We start from the raw sequence: 19,192 nt of genomic DNA, 5'->3' as shown, positions 1-19,192 counted from the left end.
CGCCCGCTCTCCCCCCGCGCTCTCCCTACCTCTTCCCCTTCCCTCTCCTCGCCCTCCCTCCTTCCTGTCTCCCGCCCCCTCTCCGGCCCGGCTTCTCCGCTCTCCCTTCCCTTCTTTCCGTCTCTTTCCTTCTCTCCCTCCCTCCCTCTCCCCCTCTTTAGGGAAATGAGCTCGCTGGAGGGCGGGTTTTCGCCTGGAGCTCGGCCCCCCTCGGGGCCGGGACCGTGCTCGGCCGGGCCGGGACGTGCGCCAGCCGGAGGCGGGGAGGGTGTAGAGCCGGCCGGCCGGGAGGGGGCTCGGGAGGCTCGGGGCGCGGGGCGGCGGGGCCGGGGAGGGGGCGCCGGGCGCCGGGCCCCGGGGTGTCCGGCCCGGCGCCCCTCCCGGGCCGCGGAACACGCCGTCGGGTCAATCGTGCCGCCTCCGCCTCGCTCCGTCCCCCGATTTTGGGCCGTGTTTCCCCGCCTGCGGCTCTCGCTCTCTGCCTTTCTCGGACCCTCGCGCTCTCCCATCTCGGTCCCTGTCCCTCTAGTTCTGTCCTTCTGTCTCTCGCCGTATCCGTCTCGCTCCCTCCCTCGGGAGACGCCACTGGAGGGCGCCTGAAGCCCGCGGATTGCTCCCCAGTCCCCTCGCCTCATCACCCTGGGACCGGGGGAGAATGGGAAAGCCCGCTTGGCGTGCCCAAGGCCCTAGCCTTCCCCTGGCTGGCCCCCACCAAGAGCGGGACTGAGGCATGTGAGAGGATAGACGAGGTACACCCCTCGTTTTTCAATCAGGCTGCTTTATTCTTTGGTGTAGGAACCCCCTTGGGCCCTAGGAGCTGCTTCTCCTCTGCCCACCTCTCCCCACAGCTCCCATTTCTCCAGGACCAGTCCCAGTGGTATTGGCAGGAGCGGCTTCCTGCCTGTCTGCTCAAAACCCTTTGCTCCTGGAGCTTTGCTGTCCCTTTGGGGTTTGCTGAGGCCCTGCAAAGCAAAGGAACAATGTTTATTATGTGAGGGAGAGGGACGTGGGGTGGTGGTGCCTGTGAACCTTCCCTCCCCTGAGCTCTGTAGGTGACCCCGCCTCCGTGGTTCCCCCAGTGCCTGGTCCGCTGACATGACCATCCTGGGCCACTGTTGCTCCAGCGCCCTGGAGGAGGTCACACCTGCTCACCTGATGGGTCCTAGATGTAGTAGAGGGGCACCTCACCACACAGGGTGCTCACGGTGTTGCCCAGGAAGGCCAGGTCCCCGGAGGATGCCAAGCCGGTGTCACGGCCCTCCTCCTGGCCCAGCTTAGAGGTAGGTACTGAGGGCTCGGCCTGGAAAGAGCACTTGATTTGGAGGCTGCGAACTGAGTTTCTGTCTCACCTGCGGCCCTTATGTGGGACCTCAGGTGTGTCAGGCAATCTTTCTGAGTAAAGAAGGGGCTGTGCTGGAGTCAGAAGCCCCCAGGGGGTGTGTGGGCTCAGCTGAGGCCAGCAGTTGGGCTGTGGGGTGGGGATGGTAAATGGGTAGGAAAGGTTTGGTGCAGGGGAATCCCAGGAGGGCATTCACCTGGCAGTCCACGAGGAGCAGCGCCTTACAGGTGACAAAGAACCATCATCTTCAATGCTCCTCATAGCAGCCCTGGGAGGGAGACAGCCCGCTCTTACCCACACACCCACCTGGAAGTTCTGGAATTTTCTAGTGAGAGCCTCAAGACTTGGGATGCTCTGCGGATCCATCTTCATGACGTAGCAGCAGGTTCCCGGGGCTGGCTTGTAGGCAATCAGGAGCTGGGCACAGGAACCCCAGAGTTGGTTCGGGAAGGCGCTGCCTAGCTCGCTCCTAACTCTGGTCCTTGGCCATCTCCCTCTAGGTTGGGGACGGGAGGGAGTCATACTGGAATCTAGGGCTCAGGCAAAAGTGCTGGGGTGGGGGGAGAGGTGGACATGTACGAGTCCACAGCTGGATAGGTCTAGCACGGTCTAGCCCTAGGGTCAAGAGGTCCAGGCACACCCACCCTCTGGTAGTCATACACCACGATGCCATTGGAGCCAACAGAGAAGGTGGCAGTGGTTCCCACACGCTCACTCAGGGCCAGGCGTTGCTGGGCTTCCGGCCCCGCGAAGCTCATCTCTAGGACCTAGGGGAGGGCATAGTGCTGCCTGGCATTCCTCTTTCCCCACTCATCATGCCCACCCTCAGTCCTCTATACTCAAATGCAATTTTTTCTTCCCTGGGAGCTCAGAGAGGCCGAGTGGAATCAGGTGCTGGAGGGAACAGGTCATCCCACCATGGGGCAGGGGCCTGGTGAAAAAGCCCAGGCCAGGTTTGCCACCCTGTTCCCACCTCTGTCCTTCCCTGAGGTGCCACTTGCCTCCTCCCCTCATTCCCCTTGGGCAATTTGCTATCTGCCCACCCCATCCCAGGGCCTTTGTCTGGCCTTCCCTGTACCCACTGCCCACCCCATTCCAGGCCTGCTCACCATCTCAGTATGTTTCTGGCTCATGTGAAGACCCATGAGCAGGGCCCCTACAATCACCACGACAACAAGGACCACCACCACGACCACGATGAGAAGGCGTTTGATGCTCGCAGGACAGCAGGGGATTTGGAACCGGCCCCCAGGGACTGCTGAGTAGTCCTGACGTGGTGGGGGCAGGGAGGGAGACAGGTGTGAGGTCATGAGGATGCCCTTTCCTCTCCCTGCACAGCCAGGACACCTTCCCACACTCTCCCGAGGCTGAACAACCAATGCTATGGACATGCAGAGAAGGGCTGAGGAGATCAGAGAAGGCTTCCTGGAGGAGGGGGCCTGGATTCCAACAAACCCATAGATGCTTAGAAGTGAGGTCTGGCTTGGAGAGACCCAAGAGAGACTGTTTCACCAGTCTCATCTCCTGCTGTTTCCTCCAGACCTCTGGCATCCCAACCATGCCTAGTCCCTCTCTGTCCTGCCTTGCCCCCCCCCACCGCAATCCATGCCTTTATGCATACTATCCCTTCTTCCTGCAATGCCTTCCTTCTTCTCAAGCTGGTGAGCTCCAACTAGTTCCTCTGGAGCCAGCTCAAATGTTATTTTCTCTGCGAAGCTTCCTGTGATCTCCCGAGTAGTGGCTCCTTACCCAGTGCTCTCTACAGCCCTTTCCACTGACCCCTGTGGTGGCTCACGGCCCCTCATATGGGAATTAGTGGCTGACAAGTCTATCTCTCCAAGAGTCTCTGTCTTAGTGGTTGGTGTCCTTATCTTGATTTAGCACAGTCCTAAGTTAGTTGAGTGAATGAATCTGGATGAGGAAACAGGCCCAGAGGTTGGAGGAGGTAGGGCCCACCACACACAGATACACTCCTGCATACATGCGCACACACACACGATCAAACTCACCGGCGGGCTCTCCATCAAGACCTCTTTGCTGCCCACATCCATCTCGCGGTAGACACCTTCCCCTCCTCATCTCCAAGTGTGACTAGGGTCTTATATGTGCCAGGAGAGAGAGGGGACAGAGGTGAAAGACCCAGCCCCTGTCTGCCAGCCAAGCCCTCAGCTTTGAAGCCTGTTTGTTCCTGGTCCTCCAGAGCCGAGGCCCCGATAAGCTAGCTGCAAGAGTGCCTAAGGGCCATTGGCGCTGGCACATGAGTCCTCTTGGCCCCAGCAAGAGCAAAGCTGGGTAAGGTGAGCAAACCTGCCCTTGGGCAATCTACACCTCTCACCGCGGGTGTCTTGCTGGCGTGCCCGCCATTCTTGCTGGCACCTGCCCCTGCAGTCCTTTGGCTTTTCCTGTTCTTCTGCCAGGCTGAACCTCTTAGGCAACCAAGGGTCTGACCCAGTGGGTCCACCACATTTCCCAACAGAACTTCCCCCAAGCATAGGGCTGAGCTCCAGGAAGGGGAGCCCCTGTGGACCCGCAGGGACAGTACTAAAGGCACAGGGTGCTTTGGCATCAGTGTGGGTGTTCATAAATGGTTCATAAATTCTCTGAGAACATCCGATTTTCACTTCAAGTATCTGCCTCACCTCCTCCCACACATTTCGTACCTAACCTCAGACATGCCCCCAGTCATTCTTGCCCAGATTCTGAACACTGTCCCCTCTGGTTATAAATGCTTACTAACACACAGTTTTTCTTTCTTTGGCATAGGCTTGTTCGTAAGCTGAAGGCTTTTTTTTTTTTTTTCTACCCTGCTTTTACTTTTATTTGCATTTATTTTATGCTGAATTTATTTCCAAACCATATGTTTTTGTTTCTTCAGTTTCTTCTGGGACAGCTTTCTCTTTTGTGCAACCTCCTCTTCGGGTTTAGGAACAATCTGCTCTATTTTTTAGGGAGGATCATCTCCATGTGGCGGGGGGAGTCCTACAGGGGTTAATCCAACCGTGAGCTCTGTGAAGTTCTGTGCTGCATCGTGGAGGCTTGTTCACCTGCATGCGCTTGATGACCAGAGAATCCACATCTAAACCCTTCAGTTCAGCATCACTCTCTGCATTTTGAAGCATGTGCAGCAAAATTCTGCACTCTTTTAGAACCGCCGACCCTATGTCCAGCCCCCAAATTGTAACAAGGTGCGTTTGGCCTGAGCACCCCTACCAGCTCCACAATTGTAATGAGGGAACAGCGCACATTGCTTCTGCAAAGTGACATCATTCAAATACTTGGTGGCTTTTTGGATATGCACACCATCGACAGCCTGAGCACTTTCACAGATGTTCCTAAAATGAACACGAAGATTTGAACTTCTGGATTTGCATGATTCTGTGGGGTTTCCTGTATCAAGTGAATAGCAAACCATTTTCAGAGATCAAGCTGGAGGCTTATGATAGCAGTTCCATGCCTGACACTTAGAACCAGACGCCTTGCACAGGGCTGGGGGTGGTGACGGACGGGGTCCCCATCTCCTCGTCCCTGAATCAGCCCACCTGCCTGGTGCTGATTCGCACCCTACCCTCTCGACACTCTTCTTTTTATGTCCTCTGATCCTATATTTGCCCTGAGAATGCTACTCACCCAGATATGAACCACTTTCTGGATCTTCTTCTCTCTACCTTTTTCCTGCTCTTTGCCCGAAGCCATCTCTGTTGTTTTGTTGTACTAAACCACGTCGACTAATGGCTGCATCCTTTCTCTTGGGCTCCCTCCACTTGCCGGGCCAGGTGGTCCCTACAGCGCCTCCACCTCTAAACTTTCAGGCCAGTGTTAAGTCAGAGCCCCACACCTCCCTCCACTCTTGGCCTCACCCCCTGTCCTCCTTGTAAGTGAACTCCAACACTTCACCCCAATTCCTGCCCCTTGCTGGGGCCCCCTCGCACCTTGGCCCTGCCCTTCAGTCATGAGCTGGCCCCCAACTCTCCAGCCCTTGCAGGCTCCCGTGTCCCCACAAGGACCCCCTCTCCAGCTGGAGAGCCTTCAGCCTCCAGGTTGCACAATGGCATGGCATCTGAGCTGAGAGCCCCGGGAAGCTCAGAGAAGGAGAGAGGGACAGAAGTGTTTGTTTCCCCCCACCACCACTCACCCCCCAGCTGCCACTTTAAATATTTGCCTAAGCCTCTAGCAGCAAGTGTCCTAGGAGGAGTGAAAGAGGGGGAGGGGGCTCCAGGGAGAAAGGGGGAAGAAGCATCCTCCTCTCAACTGTGTGCAGCTTCAGCTGCATGCAGGTGCCAGATGCAGAGGAGACAGCCTGCCTGCAGGGCCCACCCCTGCCCGCCCCAGGCCCCCACTCCCGCCCCCCGGTTGTCCTGGCAACACTGGAACTGATTGGCTGACTCACGAATACTGGACCTGAGCCAGGTGGGCAGCGGGCCAGCGGGAGAACCAAGGAGAAGGGCAAGCATCTCGGGGGTCCCTGTGGGCATCTGGGGCAGGGGGCACATAGTCCAGCTGTGGGGCTTGTTCTGAGCAGGTGCTGGGCTTAGGGCTCGCCATCATCTCTGGCTGCTGGGAAAGGGATCTCTTTCTTGGAAAGAAGCCTCGGCTCTCTTGGGTCCTCAGTCTCCCCTGCAGGCTGCCCTTAGACTGTGGTTCTTACAACTTTGTTTTTTTCTTTCTTTCTTCTTTCTTTTTTAACTTGTTTTTGCCTATTTGGAGGTTGGGGAAGGAAGGGTGAGCTCAAGTTTCATAAGGGAAGTTCAGATGCTGGCACTGACCTGGTAGAGGTTTCTTGTCTTCCTTCTCAGGAACGGGGGCAGGACCTTCCGCTGGGCATGCATGACTGTCACCTCGTCTCCCACACCAGCCCTCTGCTGCAGGTTTTTCACATTTTTGGCCTTTACTTAGGCCATTCCTCCTTCCTGGAAAACGCACCTTCAATGCTTCTTTACTTCTCTGAATACCACCCACCCTAAAAGCCCAGGCAAGAACCAGTGACACCCCATCTGTGCTCACCACCCCAGCCTACGGCGCCCCCTCCCTCCTCCAAGATCGCCCAGCCTTCCTGATGCACTTTCATCTGCCACTTAGCAGGCACTGCTGTCCCCATCAGCTACATGGGTGTTTTTGGTTGCCTTTCTTCCCAAAAAGCCTGCCGGCCCTGGGACCAGCCCTGAGACTGTGCTTCCCTGAGGCTTCCCTCCGGGCAAGGAGCATGCACGCAGCCAACATGTAATTCTATTCAGTGATAATAAGACTGTCACCAAACATGAGGGGGCTCCTGGTGAGGGGTCAGTAGTTTATTCCTTCAGTATGTCCTCAATGCTTCACTGGCCAGCTCAGCTCTGGGACTTTGAATAAGTCATTCTGCTTTTCTTGACTTTAGTGTGTTCATCTGCAAAATGGGTCTAATACAGCCTGTCCTGTCCCCTTCTCCAAGCTGTTGTGAGGATCCAATGACGTCACGATGTGAAAGTCCAATCTTCATGACTATCATCATCTACTTCACCACCAGGGCACCTCTTCTCAGTAGCTAAGAATAGGACCCAGACGGAGACTTCCCTGGTGGTCCAGTGGTTAAGAATCCGCCTTCCAATGCAGGGGACACAGGTTCGATCCCTGGTTGGGGAACTAAGATCCCACATGCCGGGCCTGCGTGCCGCAACTACTGAGCCCATGCACTCTGGAGCCCTCATGCCATAACTAGAGAGAAGCCCTCGCGCTGCACTGAAGAGCCCGCGCATCACAAGGAAAGATTCCTTCCTAACAAAAGATTCCGTATGCCACAACGAAGATCCCGCATGCCGCAACTAAGACCTGACAAAGCCAAATAAATAAATAATTGTTTTAAATGGTCAGAAATTGGAAGCAAAATTTGTGGAGCTTCAGGGCTGGAGAGTATTCTTTAAAAAAAAGAAAAAGAAAAAAAAGATAGGACCAGGGACTTCCCTGGTGGTCCAGTGGTGAAGAATCCACCTTTCAATACAGGGGATGCGGGTTCAATCCCTGGTCAGGGAATTAAGATCCCACATGCCACGGGGCAACTAAGCCTGTGCCACAACTACTGAGCTCGTGCGCCTCAACTAGAGACCCCATGTGCCGCAAACTACAGAGCCCACGCGCTCTGGAACTGGCACACCACAACTACAGAGCCCACGAGCCCTGGAGCCTGTGTGTCACACTAGAGAAGAGAAAACCTGCACGCCACAACTAGAGAGAAGCCCGCGCGCCGCAACGAAAGATCCCGCATGCCTCAACGACGATCCCATGTGCCGCAACTAAGACCCAACGCAGCCAAAAATATAAATAAATAAATAATAAATCTTAAAAAAAAACAGAGAGAAAAGAATAGGAACCAGACTCCCCCTTTCTGTCTGTCTCTGAGTTAAACCTCTCTGAGAACGTGGGGATGGAGAGCCCCATGGCAGCCACTCCTGTTTGTGCCTCCCCTTTTCCTTCTTCCAGCCCCTCAGCCGCAGGGGATGAACAAGATTCACTCTGCCCTTTGTGTGCTGGGCAGAGCCGTGCCAGGGACGGGGGTGGGGGGATGGTTGCCCAGCTGCCCCAGCCACTCTCCCCACCCCCACTGCTTTTCTTCCCACAAGCTGGCATGGGGAGGGCAGCACGGGCAGCTGGATGGGCCGTAGCAAGTGAGCATCCAAGGTCAGGGGCATCCCTGGCTGGGAGAACATGGACTTAAGCTCAGACCAGAGAATCCCCTGCCAGCAGAAGCTGGGGACAGCTGGGGAAGCATCTTATACCTAGTGATCTCGGTTTCCTGGACTGATAGAAAGAGCACTGGACTGGCAGCCCAGCCAACTGACTGTACCTGTGAGGTCTTGGGACAATCAAACACCCCCTCCACACCCCTGGGAACTAACGTAGTATAGAACAGCAGTTCTCAAACTTTTTGGCTGCAGGACCTCTTAAAAAAAGTAGCGAGGACCCCAAAGTGCTTTTGTTTATGTGGGTTATACCTATTGATATTTACCACGTTGATATTTACTGAGAAATTTTTAAATATGAATTAATTTAATTTAATTAAAATTTACTTTAATTAAAATAGCAATAATAAACCCATTCTATGTTATAACATACATAACATAAATTTTTTAATGAGATTAACTATTTTACAAAGCAAAAATATGAGGGAGCAGAGTGTCATTGTTTTACATTTTTGGAAATTTCTTTAATTTTGTTAATTCAGTTTAACAGAAGATACCTCTGGAAAATTCCAGGGTACTTCTATAAGAGCATGAAAGTGAAAAGGGCAAATAATGTCTTAACATTGTTAGGAAGACTAACAATGTTTTGACCTCAAAGACTCCCTGGAAGGTTCTCAAGGGCCTCTGGGCTCCCTGGACCAGACTTTGAAAACCCCTGGTGTAGAAGAACGGCTGTGGACTTTGGAGTTGGGCAGAGTGGATTTAAATCCCTGCTCTGTCACTTTCTTCTTCGGGTACTACGGGCCTCACTTTTCTTATCTGTAGAAGGGGATGAATATCAAAGACCTCAGAAGGTTGAGGCGATTAAGTAAGTAGAGTACCCAACACGTAGTAGATGTGATATCAAGCTTGGCTGCTTTCCCCTTGATGTGGGCTTCAGTTTCCTCGTTTGTTAAACAAAGGGCTGGACTGGAAATGTCCAAGGCCGTTTCCAGCTCCAACAGGCTGTGAGGTTATTTAGTTATTTAGTTATTTAGTGAGGAATGTTCTGGAATTCCACACATTCCCATTCCAACTCCAGTGATATTTCCCCTTTCAGCTCCCACAGACACAAAGGCACATTCTGTTTACTAGCCTGTGGAGACGTGAACACAGATACACACATGTCACTTATGATACATGACATGCCCATGAACTCTGCTTAGAGGCCGCTGAGCGCCAAGACATACGCACAGGTACACAGAGGTTCATGGATCTATACATAGCGCAGAAATGCCTGCCCGGAGGAATATGTGCATGTGCCTGTGCCCGTGCAGAGACAGGTGTGCACGCGTGCAGGATGCACAAGGAGAACTCGCACACACGCGCTCACGCACGGCCACGAGCAGATGGCCCCAGAGACCGCCCGCAGGGTGTGCAGCGGCCAGGGCCGCAACCACTCCTTTCAGTGGCTACTCCCCGCCCGGGACTCCCCCCGCTCCGCCCAGCGCGCCCCCGCCGCCCGCCGCAGTCCGCGTACTCCCAGCCGGTCAGCCCTCGGCTCGCCCCGGTCTCCACGCATCTCTGCATCTCTCCGAGGGCTCGGCTCGCTGGAGCAAGCAGGGGAGGGGACGGCCGCCGGCGCCCGAGGGCCCGAGGAGTCGCTCTCCGCAGCGGGCAGCTGGGGCCCTAGCTGCGGCAGCGGCTGCCTGTGGCGCCCGCGCGGGGTGGCCGAGCGTGGTGGGGCGGGAGCTCGCAGGCAGCATGGCGGGGCTGCGGGCCAGGCCGGGCTCGGGGCTCGGGCTGCTGGCGCTGTCCACGCTGGGCCTCTGCCTAATGCTGCAAGTCGGCGCCAAGAGGCCCCCCAAGACGCCCCCGTGCCCGCCCAGCTGCTCCTGCACCAGGGACACCGCCTTCTGCGTGGACTCTAAGGCAGTGCCCAGGAACCTGCCCTCCGAGGTCATCTCTCTGTGAGTGCTCTGGTCTGGGGTGGGGTGGGGTGGGAGAGCTTGAGAGGGGAGGAAGGCAAAAACCTGCTCTGGGAGTGGGTGGGGAGAACCCCTGCTCCACCTCTACAAAGTGTGGGGACCAGGAGGGCTCCAGGGGGTCCTCAGGACTGGAGATTCAAGGCATCAGCCCTGGCTGGGAGTTCTGCAGTCATGCAGGCTCAGCAGCGGTGGCTGGGAAAGCTGGTGTTTATGGCCAGGAATGAATCATCACCACCATCAGCATTAATGAGACCTACTGTGTGCAGGGCTCTGGACTTGGAGGGAGGGGGTTGTTTACATGAGCATGGGGGCCCCTGCCTGTGATGTCACACCAAGGACAGAAGGCTTCTTGTGGGGGAAGGGTGGCAGCAGGGGGAGGGGTGGAAGTGAGATACACTCCTACAGTGCCCTGGCACGGGTCTCGCCAGCCACTCTGCACGGGGCCAGCCAGCCTGTCACTTGCAGCCAGCGGCCTCAGGAACTAGACAGGCTGTGTGGTCCTTGAGAGCAAGATGCTAATCCACCGCCCCCATCCCAGTGCCCCATCCCTCAACAGCACCCAGCACACGGTGGGTGTCTGGATGATGGAGAAGGTGCGGGTAATGGAACCGTGTTTGGGCTGAGGTCCTTAGTGCTCAGAGAAGCAGTAGGGGAGGATGATGAGGAAGGCAGGCAGCGAGCTTGTGAGAAGGGAAAGACAGCCTCAAGTTGGGGGAGGAGCCAGGTGACATGGGGAGTTTCCAGGGCGAGGGTATGCAGAAACCATGGCCCTGTCCACCTCGTGCCACCCCAGCAGAGTCCCTGCATACTCCCCTGGTACTGACTCAGGTGTCCCCTGCAGGACGCTGGTGAATGCTGCCTTTTCGGAGATCCAGGATGGAGCATTTTCCCACCTGCCACTGCTGCAGTTCCTGTATGGACAGAGCCTTGCTGAAGGAGGCCGGGGAGAGGGGTGGTGGGGTGGGCAGGGGAAGGGGACAGATCCTGGACTGGGGAGAGGGGAGAGGTTGTGAGTAGCCTTTGGAGGTTAAGAGGCAGGCGTCCCTTACTTTCTCTCCAATGGGAGAACCACAAACAGTGAAGCAGCGGGGAGTCAGGAGGGATGCAGGGGGTAGCAGTTTGGGGGAAGGAAGGTGGGGGTCGCCCACAAAAGCAAAGAAGTGGGTATTGGGGGCCCGGTTCGGAATGGACTTTCCTCCTCTGCAGATCCCAAAGAATTGGGTGCAATAACTTAGGCTGGTGCCAGAGGGTGGACACTGCAGGGGAGAGAGCTCACCTTAGAGACAAGTGACCCCAGGGATCAGGTTCTGAAGAAAAAGCTGGGGGACTGAAAGGGAGGGAAGACGGGAGGGTCTGGAATTCTAAAAGGGGCTGCTTATGTTTGAAGCCCCAGTTGCAGGAGAGAATATACGTGGTTATCCTCAAACTTGTCATCCATCTGGGAGGGAGTGGAGAGAGCTGGGTTCAGGGTGGGAGATGGAGCAGTGGGGAAGGACCCAGCTTGACAGGAGAGATCCGCCCCTGGCTGTTCTTACCCTAGGAGTAAATAGGGACCCTGGGAGCTTCTGGGACCAGAGCAGGCTCCTGCCTGGACCTGCCGCCCAGGCTGCTCTGGGGTTCTCTGCTGGGGTCCCAAGGGTGGGAGGCATGGCCCGGGGGTGAGGCAGCCGGCTGGGGGCTGGCGCGGCAGGTGTGCCCTTGGAAGCTCTAATCCACCTTTGTCTCTGCAGGTTGCTCAATTCCAACAAGTTTACACTGATTGGAGACAATGCCTTCACAGGACTGTCTCACCTGCAGTACCTGTGAGTGGGAAGGAAAGGGGAATTGGGAAGTGGAAGGGAGGAGGGCTGAGGGGGAGGGGCAGTGAGGAGGGCTGGGGGTGGTGAGGGGGTGAGAGCCCTTGAATCCTCTGACTGCAGGACCCAAGCAGAAGGTTATTTCATCCATCCCTCTGCCTAAACCATCCCGCCTGGATGCCCTGTCACCACAGACTTAATGTCGCCAGATTCAGAATGGAAGCCTGTCTTAGGGTCATGGGCTGGAATCTAGGTGGGGCATGGGAAGTGGCTGGTCGAGGGCCTGGGATCCCGACTGGTGGCTGAGACAAGTTCTCATTTTCTCCAGCTTCATTGAGAATAATGACATCTGGGCACTTTCCAAGTTTACCTTCAGAGGACTCAAGTCTTTGACACACCTGTGAGTACATCACACTCGTACACCAGACCAAAGCCCCCTGTCTCCTGTGGACTTTGGCTTCGGTCATGATCTTCATATGACCCAGGGGTCTCTCTTGCAGCTCACTGGCCAACAATAACCTGCAGACCCTGCCTAGAGACATCTTTCGGCCCCTGGACATCCTGAGTGACTTGTAAGGCCTACTTCTTTTGACAGTGGCACAGAGGGACACGTCCCTGGAGGGAGGGGTGTGGGAGCCAGAATTGGGAAGATCATAAGGTCTTGACAGGCTGGGAGGGTTTGGGTTTGGGACGGGGAGGAGGCTAGATTGAGTTATATATAGATTGGTAGCCTTTCAAGTTGGGGTTCTTCAAGGCATCTGTGGGACCTCTTAAAATGCACACGAGACGTTATGTATATATGTTTTTTAAAACATGCGCTTTTAAAATCTATGTAAGATTTAAATCTACGTTAAAGTCTGATAGCATAGCCACAGTCATTGATCAGTATTTCTACAAGAAAACAAAAGCCCTGGATTGTGGAAGGTTTGGAGGAATTGGGATGCAACAGATAATTGTGCAGGTCATACACTGCAAAAGGCACCTAGCCAAGGAAGCAAGTAGGGGATGAAACTCAGCCCGCACTCTGCTGGCCAAGCACGTGTCTACGGGGCTGCACCCACCCCAAGGGGAACATCTTCCTAACTGGCACAAAGATGCCACATGAGCAACCCACAGCAGCCTTGACAGTATCTACTTCTGAAAACCTAGATGGCCTGGGTGGGCAGAGCAGCTGGGAGCCTGTCCCTCTCTGTGTCCCCTCCATTACTCTCATGATCCAGGGACCTGCGGGGCAACTCGCTCAACTGTGACTGCAAGGTGAAGTGGCTGGTGGAGTGGCTGGCACACACGAACACCACGGTGGCGCCCATCTACTGCGCCAGCCCGCCCCGCTTCCAAGAGCACAAGGTGCAGGATCTGCCACTGCGGGAGTTCGACTGCATCACCACAGGTAGGAAGAAGGTGCCCCACCTCGGGCATCAGGCTGGGCCTCCCCAGGGAAGCTCCCAGCACTCTGCCTTGCCAGTCGAGTAACCCTCACCACCCAGAAAGCTCTTACCCTTCTCCCTAACCACCACCGCCCGACCCATCCCTGCAGATTTCGTGCTGTACCAGACCCTGTCCTTCCAAGCGGTGTCGGCCGAGCCCTTCCTTTACTCCAGTGACCTCTATTTGGCTTTGGCCCAGCCAGGAGTCAGCGCTTGCACCATCCTCAAGTGGGACTATGTTGAAAGGCAACTTCGAGACTATGATAGAATCCCAGGTATCTGCGCCTGGCCTGGTTGCGGTGGTCCTTATGGTGGGGTGGGCTCCATTGTTCCTCCTCATTGAGTTCCTATAGGTAGAAAGATAGATGAAACATGGTCTCTGCACATAAGAACTTTCTAGTCTTTGGGGGGAGGCTGACACATACACACATAACATCCAGATAATACGTAGGTGTTAGGAGGAAGATATGACCACGGTGCTCTGGGAGCACAAAGGAGAGGCCTACCCTGGGCAATCAAGGAAGGCTTCCTGGTGAAGTGGATGCCTAAGCTGAATCTTGAAGGATGAGGGAGAGGGAGGAGTGATATCCAGGATCCTGGCTTAAGTAACTGGACGGTGCCAGAGAACTAAGGAAGATATAGGAGTGGCCAGTGAGCTCAGTTTGGGATCCACTGAGTTTAAGCTGAGTCTAGAAGGCTGAGGGAGACTTAGCTAGGAGAAGAAATGTGGGAAGGGTATTCTGGCAGAAGGAACAGCATGAGCAAAGTCAAGAAGGTGTGCAACAGCTTAGCATGTGAGAGCATGCACGTGTAAACAATTAGCAGCTCACAGGATGACAGCGTAATGTTCAAGGTGGAGAGAGGCAGACGAGACCCGAGAGAGATGAGGACCAGGCCTCTGACAGGTTTTGAGCAGGTTTTGAGCAGAGTGTATGAGTCAATCCAATCTGTATTTTGGAAAATTCCCTCTGTGAGCAGTGTGGAGAGTGCTAGGCATGAAGCAAGACAGGTGGGCACACCAGGAGGGGTTCAGCTGGAGCCTGGACTGGCACAGCAGCAGTGTGGATGGAGAGGTAGAATAAGGGGGGATTGAACTGACACAAAAGGAAACAGAAAGTTTAAATTGCCCTGAATCTATGAAAGAACTTGAAGTCATTACATAAAAAACCCTTCTCCCGAAGAAGACTCCAGGGCCAGATGGTGAATTCCATCAAACATTTAAGGAAGAAATAATACCAATCTTACACAAACTGTATGAGAAAGCAGAAGGGAGGGTTGACAGGACTTAGGGACTGGTCAGCGGTGGGTGAGGGAGAGGGCGGCAGTGTTGGGGATGGCTCCCAGGATTCAGGATGGGGTGACTGGGTGGAGCCACAGATTGAAATCAAGAACACAGGTTTGGGGGTAGATATAGAGCTCAGTCTCGGCCAGCCAGAGTTTGAGATGCTTGTGGGTGTGGGGGGAAGGAGGGTCTAAGCTGCTGCTCAGGAGCTGGGGGAGTCATCAGCATCTGGGTGCACAGACCAAGGCTGTGGAAAGGACTCAGGGCAGTGAGTGCCAGAGCCTGAGGCTCAGCACAGGCTTCCCTTGGGAAACAAGTGGGGTCACGAGGAGGAGGGTGGTGAAACAGCTCTGGCAAGCAGGAGAGGAGAGGCCATGACTGGGGACACCAGGAGAGGCGAGAGTGTGTCCACACACGACTCCGGTGCCTGTGAAGGGGTCCGGGTAATCTGGTTGTGGTGCAGATGTTCTTGTACATAAAAGCCCTCTCGCAAGTGGGAGCTCTTGGGGGATTGTGTTTTCATACACAAGGCTCCAAGGCTCTGTTTACCTAGGCTTTGTCACCAGCTGTGGCTGTGTTCAAACTCTTTCTCCTTCCCCTGCCTCGACATTCGCCAGTGGGGTAGCTTTGGGCAAGTCACTAAGACTCCGAGCCTCAGTTACTTTCTGTGTGAAATTACAAAATAATAGGGTGTATTTCAGCGTGATTCATTGAGGCAATGTGTTCACACTTAGCACAGTGACTGTACACAATAAAAGTTCAATAACGGACATGACAGTTATACAATCGGTCGATATCTAGCAGCACCTACTTTGTGCTCAGTGTCAGCTTATATTTGAACCTTGGGGTCAAGAGCAAAGGGAGGGTGATGCTGAGATTGATTATTAGCTGTGAAACAATGAGAAAGCATTGAGCACCCAGTGGATATTCAGCGGGGAAAGAATACTTCCACCGTTGGAAGGGACCGACCCTCTTTTCTGAGGGTGTGGCGTGGGACAGGGGCTTGCGGGCCCCCTGACGCTGCCTGACTCGCTTCCTTCCATCCTGCAGCCCCCTCTGCAGTGCACTGCAAGCCGATGGTGGTGGACAGCCAGCTGTATGTGGTGGTGGCCCAGTTGTTCGGTGGCTCTTACATTTACCACTGGGACCCCAACACCACACGCTTCACCAAGCTGCAGGACATCGACCCTCAGCGCATACGCAAGCCCAATGACCTCGAGGCCTTCCGCATCGATGGCGACTGGTACTTTGCCGTGGCTGACAGCTCCAAGGCGGGGGCCACCAGCCTCTACCGCTGGCACCAGAACGGCTTCTACTCCCACCAGGCCCTGCATGCTTGGCACCGTGACACTGACCTGGAATTTGTAGACGGCGAGGGCAAGCCACGACTGATCGTGTCCAGCAGCTCCCAGGCCCCCATCATCTATCAGTGGAGTCGCACCCAGAAGCAGTTTGTGGCTCAGGGCGAGGTGACCCAGGTGCCTGATGCCCAGGCTGTGAAACACTTCCGCGCAGGTCGCGACAGCTACCTGTGCCTCAGCCGCTACATCGGCGACTCCAAGATCCTGCGCTGGGAGGGCACCCGCTTCTCCGAGGTGCAGGCGCTGCCCTCCAGGGGCTCGCTGGCCCTGCAGCCCTTCCTGGTGGGTGGCCGCCGCTACCTGGCCCTGGGCAGCGACTTCTCCTTCACACAGATCTACCAGTGGGATGAGGGGCGGCAGAAGTTTGTGCGGTTCCAGGAGCTGGCGGTGCAGGCCCCTCGGGCCTTCTGCTACATGCCTGCTGGGGACGCCCAGCTGCTCCTGGCCCCCAGCTTCAAGGGACAGACACTTGTGTACCGACACGTGGTGGTGGATCTCAGTGCCTAGAGGGGGTCCGAGGCCTCTGGGTTCCTCGGGCAGCACTGGAGGCTGGGTGGAGCCTCCGGGTGAGCAGCATGTTTGCCTGTGTGAAGACACACGTAGCCAACCTGCACACATGCCCTCACGTACACATCTCCCCTGGTGAGCATGGACTGTACCGTGGACTCTAGCCCAGGGATGCCACTTAATTTTCACTGTAATCAGCATGAAGTCTTGTATACGCACCAGACAACCCAGCCCCTGGTGCCCTCCCACATGTGGACGCCGGTTCACGCCACACCACATCTGCAGCCTCCCTTGCTCTGCTGCCTTCCCCATGCTCTGGCCCAGGGAGGTGTCCTGGGAGGGCTGGAGGCTGAACCGCTCCCTCCTGTTTTTCAGCTTATCCTTCTGGCCCTCTGGTCTTTCCTGTTGGTGCTCCAGGTGTCTGTTTACCTGCTCATGCTCTGCATTGCAGCCCATGGCCACATCCTTCATACTGCCGGGTGCACTCACCCACGCTACCTGCCTTCTGCACGCACACGTGGACACGGACAGACCCCCTCGGTTACACGCACACACACCTGTCTACACTCCCATCTCCATGTGCACACATGCAGATTCAGCGCTGCCTAAAGTGGGTCCCCTCCATGACCTTGCCTCTCTTCCTGGAGGGGCACAGAGTACCTGTCCTCCTCTGCTCAGCCCTGGTGTGCCCACCCTGCAGCTGAAAATGATTGGAATGGTGGTGCCAACCTCTGGGCACCAGCTTGACCTCCTGGGGGCAAAGCCCCTCTGCCCGAAGCAATAACAACAGCTCCAGCAGACCCTGCCTTCTTCCCAGCGCTGCCTCAGTGCTTACTGGAGTTTCCTTCTCTGACCCTGAATCCAGCTCACTGGTGAACAGGAGACCACCCAGATGAAAGCCTTTCTGCTTTTCTTTCCTGTAGCTGCCCCAGCCTCAGACCAACCCCTGGTTCAGCCCCACCATTGGGATATGGACCCTGCGCTGTGTTGGCTCCTTTGGGTGCGTCCAACACCTGGCCAAGCCAGGGTCGCTGCAAGCACCTGAGGCATCTGGGCAGGTGCCAGGAGTGGAGCTGGGCTGAAGAGCATCCTGGGGGCCCTGGCGCCCCTCCAAACCACAGAGGCACACCCCAGGAGCACTGCCTTTCAGTGCAAGCTGAGTGCCGCAGGGGGGAGGGAGGGAGGGTCCTGTGGGAGCGGCACCTGGCAGCCAAGCTTCTGCTGCCCTCTGCTGTACGCTGGGAATAGAGGGCTCTGAGATGTTAGGCTGGTAGGGAAGGCACAGGGCGGGGAGCCTCTTCCCTGTGCCCAGACTGTGTGGGGGCCTCCAGGTAGGAGGATGCCCAAGGGCACTTGGGGACAATGCTCTGATTCACTTATTTTATTTATTCACAAATAAGAAGTTTCCACCCCATTGACGGCTCTCAGGTATCCAATGGTGATGGTCAACAGCACCTGTTTCCTTAAGAACAGAGCTGTGTTGTCTTGCAGGGGGCCAGCATCAGCTTTCAGACCCCCTTCCTCCCTGCTCCCCTCCCTCTGAGCAGTAGGCACCCCAAAGTCAGCCGGTGCTGGGGTCAGGAGTTCATGGTGATGACGCTCGGGTGCTGGGTGAGTGTGACTAGTCTCCATCACCTGGGCCTGACTCACGGTCAAGTGTTCCTTCTTGGAGATCACAGTCTTGGGGCCCGCTGAGACTGGAGGCTGTCCCTCGGTCAGGTCAAATCCAACCAACAGGGCCAAGGACAAGCTCAGCAGTCCGTCTCCTCTCCATCCCCCTCTGCTGGACAAATATGTGTCATCGCTGCTACCCTCCGCCCTAAGTGTGAGATTTCAAGCAAGTGGACTGACTTCTCCAAGCTGAGCTTCTCCTTCTGTAAAGTAAATAATAAAGCGTACTTTGTCCAATCCTGATTCTGCCACTTACTAGCTTGGAGGTCTCAAACATATTCCTTCGCCTATTTCTATCTCAGTTTCCTCATGTGGAAAATGTGGATAATCATGCTACCTATGTGAGAGGGTTAACGTGAGATTTGAATGCATTAGATTTATAATGTGTTAATATATGTAAGGCTTAGAATCATGTGTCTGGCACAGAACTAAGTTTTTTTTTTTTTTGATTGTAGGACTTTAGGAGATACCCAGGTGGCTCAGAGAAGGCTGCTTTGTGGGCGGGGAGAAGGTTGATCTTTGGGGAGACCTGCTGTCTGTGGATTAGGGTTCCTGACCTATCTTCAGGCTCAGAGCCCCTGTACCCTACATCTTACCTTTAGCCTCAGATGCCCACTCCTCACAATAGGGAATCTCAGGTGATGTGTTTGGGTTTCCACCTCCTAAAACCACATTCACGTGCTCTTGGCTTAGCAGGTATCTCTTGGGACGCCCCAGCCACACTGTCCTGGGAATGCCTTCCTGCTTTTTCATATGGGGAATGGGCCCCCATGCTGTGCCAGGGAGAGGTTGCCAGGGAAAGAGGGTTGTGTCTCCCAGACATGTTGGCACTCTGTTGCCCAGTAGAAAGATAAACATCACTCTGACTGTCACTCCCCCCAGGGCACCCCCCAGGGTTGGGAGACACTTCTCCCCCTGAATGCCCAGCTTTCTGCACGTGGGGAATGGAGCCCACCGTGCGCCTGCCTGGTCACCTGCCAGAGGCGGATCATCGTATGTCCAGAGAGCTGCTTAGCAACCCAGTGTAACCGGGTGACTGTGTCAACAGCTCAGGACCAATGGGCGTGAGAGGCAGAGTCCACTCACTCTGCCAAAGCCCAGGAGGGTGACCCCCTCAGCTGTCAGCCTCACGCCCCTCCATGCGCTCAGTAGCAGACCTCTGACATCTTGTCCCTTAGATTTTTCCAGGCAC

General features: G+C 55.5%; 2 protein-coding genes across 4 annotated transcripts; one reads left to right on the top strand and one right to left on the bottom strand.

Moving 5' to 3' along the window:
• Window positions 1-1,162: 1,162 nt before the first annotated feature.
• Window positions 1,163-3,390, bottom strand: SFTPC (surfactant protein C). 3 transcript variants are annotated; one of them, XM_060101373.1, is made up of 5 exons: window positions 3,349-3,390; window positions 2,449-2,607; window positions 1,984-2,106; window positions 1,640-1,756; window positions 1,163-1,312 (listed from the first exon to the last, which is right to left on the bottom strand). In XM_060101373.1, exons 1-5 carry the CDS (start codon window positions 3,388-3,390, stop codon window positions 1,163-1,165), a joined length of 591 nt encoding a protein of 196 aa, XP_059957356.1. The 3 variants fall into 3 exon arrangements, with proteins under 3 accessions (XP_059957356.1, XP_059957357.1, XP_059957358.1); XM_060101374.1 differs by having other exon boundaries at window positions 1,163-1,300; window positions 1,646-1,756; XM_060101375.1 differs by lacking the exon at window positions 2,449-2,607.
• A 6,327-nt stretch (window positions 3,391-9,717) lies between these two features.
• On the top strand, window positions 9,718-16,329 carry LGI3 (leucine rich repeat LGI family member 3). Its single transcript, XM_060101824.1, has 8 exons — window positions 9,718-9,938; window positions 10,798-10,869; window positions 11,687-11,758; window positions 12,081-12,152; window positions 12,253-12,324; window positions 12,973-13,142; window positions 13,290-13,454; window positions 15,512-16,329. Exons 1-8 carry the CDS (start codon window positions 9,733-9,735, stop codon window positions 16,327-16,329), a joined length of 1,647 nt encoding a protein of 548 aa, XP_059957807.1. The 5' UTR covers window positions 9,718-9,732.
• The last annotated feature ends 2,863 nt before the right edge of the window (window positions 16,330-19,192 follow it).

Source organism: Mesoplodon densirostris, chromosome 6 (assembly GCF_025265405.1).
Source record: "Mesoplodon densirostris isolate mMesDen1 chromosome 6, mMesDen1 primary haplotype, whole genome shotgun sequence".
NCBI classification, from domain to species: Eukaryota; Metazoa; Chordata; class Mammalia; order Artiodactyla; family Ziphiidae; genus Mesoplodon; species Mesoplodon densirostris.
Note: the sequence above shows the minus strand (reverse complement) of the source record. Positions and strands in the feature narration are given on the sequence as shown.

Bases quoted from the DNA above. Each gene is read 5' to 3' on its own strand.
- SFTPC (XM_060101373.1), bottom strand. From the start codon at position 3,390: ATGGATGTGGGCAGCAAAGAGGTCTTGATGGAGAGCCCGCCG. The intron at 2,608-3,348 runs GTGAGTTTGATC...CCACCACGTCAG, and splicing joins TCTTGATGGAGAGCCCGCCG to GACTACTCAGCAGTCCCTGG. The intron at 1,757-1,983 runs GTGGGTGTGCCT...TCCTGTGCCCAG, and splicing joins TGGTGTATGACTACCAGAGG to CTCCTGATTGCCTACAAGCC.
- LGI3 (XM_060101824.1), top strand. From the start codon at position 9,733: ATGGCGGGGCTGCGGGCCAGGCCGGGCTCGGGGCTCGGGCTGCTGGCG. The intron at 12,153-12,252 runs GTGAGTACATCA...TCTCTCTTGCAG, and splicing joins CTCAAGTCTTTGACACACCT to CTCACTGGCCAACAATAACC. The intron at 12,325-12,972 runs GTAAGGCCTACT...CTCATGATCCAG, and splicing joins CTGGACATCCTGAGTGACTT to GGACCTGCGGGGCAACTCGC.